Source organism: Electrophorus electricus, chromosome 13 (assembly GCF_013358815.1).
Source record: "Electrophorus electricus isolate fEleEle1 chromosome 13, fEleEle1.pri, whole genome shotgun sequence".
In the NCBI taxonomy this organism is placed as follows: domain Eukaryota; kingdom Metazoa; phylum Chordata; class Actinopteri; order Gymnotiformes; family Gymnotidae; genus Electrophorus; species Electrophorus electricus.
In genome coordinates, this window is record NC_049547.1 from 19459242 (window position 1) to 19467553 (window position 8312).

General features: G+C 41.0%; 1 protein-coding gene across 1 annotated transcript in view; it reads left to right on the forward strand.

Moving 5' to 3' along the window:
* The first annotated feature begins 908 nt into the window (after positions 1 to 908).
* slc18a2 (solute carrier family 18 member 2) overlaps positions 909 to 8312 on the forward strand; it is a 21432-nt gene continuing 14028 nt past the window's right edge. Inside the window, exons 1-4 of the mRNA XM_035532883.1 lie at positions 909 to 1091; positions 1319 to 1484; positions 3223 to 3556; positions 7979 to 8037. Of these exons, the coding sequence (XP_035388776.1) occupies positions 1352 to 1484; positions 3223 to 3556; positions 7979 to 8037 (526 nt within the window). The 5' untranslated portion in view covers positions 909 to 1091; positions 1319 to 1351. The remainder of the gene's footprint in view (positions 1092 to 1318; positions 1485 to 3222; positions 3557 to 7978; positions 8038 to 8312) is intronic.

Here is an 8312-nt window from a genome sequence, read left to right on the forward strand (position 1 = left end):
TTAATGCCACAGATGTGTCTTTTGTTTGACATTTGATTTCACATGGGTTTATAGTATTAAGCTTTGCGTGTAAACAATTTCTTCAATAAATATCAAGGTTGGCCCGAGACTTGGTCCAAGTTTTTAATTTTGGCTCACTGTGTATTGAGTTTGACAGACCTGATGTAGATCATGTGAGTGCATTTAGGTCGTAACTCTAGAAAGCAAATGTCAACATGAAAGAAAAGCCAAATCTCGGTCATTTCAGGCTTTTAAAAATCCTGGCCGGTCATATTTTAGGTCCTAAAAAGAGGACATGTCCGAGAAAGAGTACGTATGATCACCCTATCGGAACATAAGGGTTTTCTGGGTCAGCGTTTCACTGGGATACAGGATTTGCCTACAACTCTGCACACACTTGCATTAGACAAATAAACTTGTTTGCGTTTTAATCAGACGCCCCCAAAGCGGCCAAAAGAAGGTGAAACAAGCGTTTCAATGCAAATATAGCGTTAGCCAACAGGAGAAAAATGACAAAAATAATAGGCGTAGGCCACCAGGTGGCGCCATTATGAAAGAAGAAAGACTGCGCTACACTGCAAGCGCTGTTTCCTTGCACTACTGCTGGTTTGAGTCTAAAGATTTTATTCTGAAACATTCTTTGATATTACTTTTGCTGTTTGAATACTTTCACTTATTCTTTTCCATGATGTCCTGCTACATCACATCAAACGTTATTGCGACTTTTCCCCCAACAAATTCTTGGAACATTTATCCGATTATAACGGGTTTGGGCGGCAGAAATCCAAAGACCACCACATAACAGTATTAGACCTGCGAACAGAAACAGGTCAAAAACCACGATTGCCATTTTAACGAGTCGTCAAATGAGACGCAGCGGGCAAGGTAACATGAGCTTTGCTCTTTTGACTTGCATATGAGGTGTCCAGATTCCTCAGGTTCAACCTTGGCGCGCACTTGGTGCCGCGCAGCTTCGGGCGTCCTTTGGCGATAACCGATGTGACGTCAAGCAGCGGCGAAGTAAGTAAAACGCCCGCATCCAACGTGCGTCTGCCCGGCTGGGACGGCCTCGTTGCAAATGTCCGTTTAAGGTAAGGTTACAAACGTGCATAAAATCGCAAATCTGAGCAATTGCCTAAGCAGACGTCTAAAGGCAGTCCTGGTAACTCTTTTTTTGTGTGTGTTGTTGTTTAGGATAGCTTAGGGTGTTGTTTTTTTATGAATTAATATTGACTGTCCTGGTCGTTTTATCTATCTGATAGGAGACAAGTCTTGCTGGCATGTAGTTTATGACAAGGTCTGTCTTTTTCCACTACAGGACGCTCTTCTCTCTCTTGTGGGTGTTATTAAGATGGGATTCTTTGAGGCTCTTAGAGATTTCAGTTTACTGACATGGTTAAGGGAAGAAAGACAATCCCGGAGGCTCATCCTGATCATCGTTTTTATCGCCTTGCTGTTGGATAACATGCTGTTGACGGTAGTGGGTAAGTTAGTATAAACGTCTGCACACACCTGTTACACGGCAGCCTCCTTTAATGTCGTGTGTAACCTGTGGATCCGTCAGGTGATCTATGATAAACTATTTAGGCAGATGCTGATCTCATTAAATGTCTTGTTCAGTTGGCGAGACGATGAAGTAGACATCTCTGCCTCCAGAAACGTGTCTATCCTGATAGCTGCCACAATTGATCAACTTCTTGTATTTTCCGATCTCGTTTTTGATTTTCTCTGCACGCAGCAAAATTCCCGGTGTTGAGTAAAACCTTACAGTGTTCAGCCGGGTTTAATGAATGCCGTAGGTTGTGTTTTTAGTCAGCACACGGGATATGACTCTGCAGTAGATACCTAAGCACTTTATCTGGAAGTGTAAGTATTAAAAAGGCAGAGCTAATTGCCAAACCGAAATTAATTCCTGATTTATAAATGCAGTCCTTCAAATACTACGGTACTTCTATGGACTGAAATGTAATAATAAGAGTCATAATCATGACTAATCTTTCCGGTTTATTTAGTTATTGGCGCCTTATCTGAAACTGCATATTAAAATATTGTCAGAAACGTGTGTGACTGAATATACAAAGGTTTAACAATGGCATTTAAAACCAGTTTTTCAATCATCGCTCTTTTATAGGCTTTGCGCCCAAGGCTCTTGGTATCCTTTACATCCACTATATTTAAAACCCGTAAATACTCAGTTAAAACTGTTGCAAAGAGCGAATATGGTATTAGTGAAAAGAAAAACGATAGCGCTTTACTTCCTTCACTCAATTTAAAACGTGTATTTGCTTCTTTTTTTAATAAATAGGACTGCGGGTGTTGCCGAAGTGTTTTATCTGCGTCTCGGGAAAACCTTCAAGCATAATGAGTTTGATTGTAGATGATCTTTCAAACCAATTTCACCTTTCGTATGTGCCTTTGCGTTGTAAAGCTTTTAGTCTAGTTGAACCAGGGCGTAATGTCCTCGGGAACATTGCTACTGTCCAATGGAGACAGCGGGTGTCTAAGAGGCGATGAGACAGCCACACGGATTACACATACAGTATGAACCCAGCGTTTTGGAACTATAAAGACATTTAAAGCTCATTAAGAATTTATGCCCATTAAATCCAAGATTGTGTCAAACCTCTCACATGTAATATGTAAATATTCTTCTAAAAATTGTTCTCTGACCTGCAAATGATTTCAAAGTTACCGACGTTCCTAATTTTGCCAGATTTGGTTTTGAATGTACTACTCATCAAAATATTTACAGCCGAATAAATTAAAGAGTAATTAATTAGTAATCCTTACATTTCACATTCTCAAGTTGCCATCCGCAAAATCCTGAAGTTTCAGATGAAATTTGTCCATGTTTTACAGTTCAGGGCAATGAGGTGTAAGAGCAACCTGAATTGAATTTATCATGGTTAAAACAGACATTTTAATTATTTGCATCTCTCAGCTTCAAGTTGAAGCTTCAATTTACCAGTGTACGTCAGGCTCTGTACATGTGTCTCTTTTCTGAGGAGTCGGAAACGAAGGCACTGCATACACATGTAATGCGCAAATGGGTCAACAAACTAAAAGATAAAACAAGAACAGATTGTGTAATTACTCGGAAAATTGGAGCATCTGTGTTCATTTGACACTGGAGATTTTGTTGTACGTACATAAATCTAAAGCCTCTTTCCATCTCTCTCTCTCTCTCTCTCTCTCTCTCTCTCTCTCTCTCTCTCTCTCCAGTACCTATCATCCCAAGCTACCTGTACTCAGTTGATGACTCTGTTCCAGAGGTCGTAACCCCGCCTACTTCATCGGCATCCCCCTCTGGAACATTCCGGGCAATAGTGTCTCTGTACGATAACTCTACACGTCTGACCAACCTCAGCCCACGGGACAGTGCCCGGGGTGTGACCCCAATCCCAACCCTGACCCCGGCTGTGACTTCAAACGCCTCCGACTGTCCAAAAGCAGATCAGCAGCTCTTGAATGAGAATGTGAAAGTGGGACTTCTCTTTGCCTCAAAGGCCACCGTACAACTCATCACAAACCCATTCATAGGACCACTCACAAACAGGTAACTAAGCCTAGAAATCCCACACACACACGCACACACACACACACACACACACACACACACACTCACACACACTCACACACACTCACACACACACACACACTCACACACACACTCACACACACACACACACACACACACACACACACACACACACACACACACACACACACTTACACACACACACACACACTCACACACACACACACACACACACACACACACACACACACACACACACACACACACACACAGCACCAGTATTTCTTGTTCTGGCTTCTTTCATCCTTACCACCCTCTTTCTCTCTGTCAGGTCAGTTCAAGTGTCAATAATGGTGCATTTGTCTTGCCAAAGCTTGTGTTACAAAGTTTGAGTTTTAAAGACTAATAAACAAGAAACAGAACATTATTAAGAACATTGATAAGATTAAGCTTTCTAGTTCATCGATCATTGCAGTGTGACAATCGAAGACAAAAAAGCATCATAACTAATGGCTGAGGTAAAGGCTCTCACTCTCTCTCTCTCTCACACACCCGCTCTATCCCCCTTTCTCTTTCTCTCCCATTCTCTCTCTCTCATTCTTTCATTCCATTCTTCTTTCCAACTTTCATAACTAAAATTGGGTAATGTTCTTTTTAACAGAAAGGCTAATTCATCAGCTAAAAATACATTGTATTTGGGCCAGATATATATTGGATGCAGGTCTGTGTTGGGTATGTTTGGTCAGGTGTAAACTGGGGGCAGGTGTGTGTTGGAGACAGGTTTATATTGGTAGCAGGTGTATATTGGGGCAGGAATGTGTTTGGGGCATGTGTGTGTTGGAGCACGGTGCGTCGGGGTAGGTGTTTATCAGATTTCAGATTTCAGATTACTGATTTATATAGAGACAACAGATGGAAGTTCACGGGCAATGATCTTAGAAGCAAGTCTGCACCTTCTTCTCTGGACGTTCTCTCTCTCATACGCCTTCGTATTGCCATACCAAACACACTTTCTATAACAGCTTTGTAAAAATGTAACATGCAATCTCTGGACACATCAAATTTCCTGAGCTGTCTTAGAAAGAATAGCCTTTGATGACCTTTACTCAGCAAGACAGCAGTGTTATTTTTCCACTTGAGTGTCTTGCTGATGGTTGGCCCAAGGAGCTTATAAAGGAACCAACCCTCTCCACCCCCTGACCATTAATGACCAAAGGTGGTGGGTATACGTCCTTGTTCCTAAAGTCAACAACCAGTTCCTTTGTTTTAGCAATGTTTAGGTTTAAGTTATTCAACTAACTCCACTCCACTAAATATTCAACCATGTCCCTGTATGCTGTTTCGTCAGGGTCAGATATCGGTCCTACTAATATTGTATAATTTGCAAAGTTAAACAACTTGACTGAATCTGAATTAAGTTTGATATGCAGTCGCTGGTGTATAGAGTATAGCAAAAGAGTGAAAAACATAGCCAGTATTAACAGCTTGAGGTGTGGAAACCACACAATTAATTTTAAATCAAATAAAATCAAATTTATTTATATAGTGCTTTTTTACAACAGATGTTGTAAGAAAGCAGCTTTAAATGCCCAAGTCCAAGCCCCCAGTGAGCAAGCCTAATCCTATTTGACAAAAAAATCCAGCAGCACAAAGACTGTTGGACACCAAGTCTTTGAAGCTAGTCAAAAAGCCTTGAAGGTAGTATTCTATTAAATACTGAATGACAAATCTAACGACAAATGCATGCATATGTACCATATGTGCAAGTGTTGAAAAACAGTGTAGACAGACTGACACAGCATCAACAGACCTACTGACCCAATATGCAAATTGAAATGTGTCTGTCCTGATATTGGAAAGATGGCGACAGACCAAACTCTTAAAAACCTTCATAATAACAGAAGTAAGAGATATGGGACTGTAATCATTTAAACAAGTGACATTGGATTTCTTAGGAACAGGGATACTGGTAGCAGATTGAAAACAAAGTTAAAATATAAGACAGTGAGACTGCACAAAACATCTTGGTCCGATCCAGCAGCCTACCTACAGTTCTGTTTCAGGAGCAGAGATTTGACTTAATGCTCCTTAATGATAAAAATGAGCTACATTACTGACCCCTGCTTGTGCAGTAGTTAGTCTGGATGTTATTGTGTCGTGTCTACAGTAAAAAATCATAAAGCCATTCAGTGATGGAGCCAGGTCATCATTCTTAATCCTGTCATCAGTTATTTAGTTTAGACATTTCCATACACCTCTTCTATCTTTTATTTGCAGTTTGTTTTCCAATTTATCCCTGTATTTTATCTTTGCCTGCTTCATGGCTCATCACCACTTTTAAAAGCGCCACTTTTTTTCCTATATAAAATTTGAACCTACATAGTAAACCAAGCCTTATTGCTAAAAACCATTATTGTTTTCATTTGGATGCAAACAGTCTGTGAAAAGGTATAGATAATTTAACTGTGTCTGCAAGTTCATCTCAATCATCTTTGCATGCATCTGTAAAGACAATCCAGATGGTTGAATCTAAAAACAGTCCTTACACATTTTGACAGCTTGTGGTGACCACTGTTCACTTGCCTAGTGGTTTTCTGGATGGTATTTGGTTCTAGATGGTAGTGTGGGATAAGAAAGATATTATGATCCAACTGCCCCAAGGGAGCACAAGATACTGCATGAAATGTTCCTCCGAAGGTACTGTAGACAGATCCAAAGTTTTTTCTCCTCTAGTAGCAATATAAATCTGCTTCTTGTATCTTGGCAAAGACTTGCTGAGTCTAAAACAGCAGAGCTTGGGTGAGACTTTTCAGTTCCCATTAATATGTAATTAGACATTGAGTCACCAGAAGGGGACCAGCCTGTGGAGAAATGTAAATGGCAACTGAAATAACAGAGGAAAAATCTCTTGGCAAATAAAAAGGTCTACACCTTATGGTAAAAGTATCCAACTCATGTGAGCATGCATGTGAAAGGTCTTTTGTGTTGGAAAACTACTTCTGGTTAACAATGAAACATAGTCAGCCCCCTCGTTCTTTAATGTGGTCGGCTTGATGCAGTGTACAATTGTTCTGGTGGAGCGCAGAATTGAGACTATTCAAATTCAACCAAGTTTCTATAAAACACAAAACGGAAGAGTCAGCTGTGCGGCACTTTGACTTGACGAGAATGGCCAAGTCATCTTTCTGTGTTTGCCACCAGAGACTGTACGTTGGGAAATACGAGGCTTGCTAGTGCTGGACGACGTCCACGTTGCCTCAGCCAAACCGAAACCTTTTGCCTTTTCATGTACTTTCCTTTGCTTGGTTCTCTCGTCGCAATTTCTTGGACTTGTTTTTGTTTTGTTTTTTTTCTCAAAACTAAGTCATCCGACAAGAAAGCCATGGTAGGCTTGAATGGAGGCGTACTGTCCCAAATAAGTAACAATTTGCGTAGCATTTATGTGTGCACGCAGTCGACATAAAATTATTAAAACTAGAAACATCCAAAGACACCAACAAACAAAAGGGCATCACATTGTGGCCACAATCGGCACCATCTTGAAAACCAGGTGACCACATTACCACAGGGGTCCTATCAAACCCATCCGATTCAGCATAAACGCCAGTCCGATATTTAAAACCCCTTTAAAACAGGATGGACACCCAGGCAACCGAGTGTGATGGAAACATCTACAAACTAGTCAGGCGGGATACAAAGGACACCTTTTTAAAGATTCAACAAACAAACAAACTGGCAGAGCGACTAATTTTTTGGTTAAACTGTCTGATGATATCAGAAAAGATGAGCATTGTTTTACTTTTCACTTCCTCGATGGAGCTCCACTTCAAAGTATCTCCACCTCACACGCATTCACACAATTGTCCCAGGTCCCGGCAGCACGTCCAAGAACAAGCATGTCTAATAACAGCCATCAGTTAGGGGTTATAAACACATCTAATAGCACTGGGTAGGGTCATATTCCAAAAGCAGCAATAGAGCTAGAAGTGTAGTAACGCTTATTAGTTGCAGTTAGCATGGAGTCTGTTTCCCCTGCATGCAGGAGCATAGCTAGCGCTAATGCTAGCACATGCTAGCTGCTCTATGCACTACTATAGCATTAGCAATGGGTTATCTCACTTGGCTCAGCACGCCTTATTTTCAAAAAGAGGTACAGACATATTTAACAGTTAAATTAAAAGAACCATAAAGCACTGTAAACCTGTAAAAGCCAGTACATTCGAGGCAGATAAGAGACTGTCAGTAGGCCCGCAGGGTTTCTGTTCATTCTAAGCAACAGCCTATATTTTAAGAACACCACATTTCTTAAAGTAGGACATTTAGAATGACTGTGTGACTCTGAGTCTCTTCTCCACCTTGCAGGACTAAGTGTCCAATCAGTGCTGTAATGGTGTAGTGTCGCTGGTGCTGATGTGAACTTCCTCTCTCCTGTGTGTGCAGAATAGGCTACCAGATTCCCATGTTCGCTGGGTTCTGCATCATGTTCCTCTCCACACTCAGTAAGTGCTTCAGACGTCACAAACAAGCGTGAACACAGACACACACATACACAAAAATGTACACACACACACACACGCATGTACACATGTACACACAAACTATGCATTTCTCACAGGAAACTTTACAACAGAATTATTACATACAAAATATTCCAGATTCTTTACAGATAGGTGTAGAGTTAGGGACTAGAGTTCATCTGACACCTTGCAAAGTCTGTCAGCTAGCCATCCTCCAGTTCTCATCAATAGTGAGTTGCTCACTACAGACGTGCACG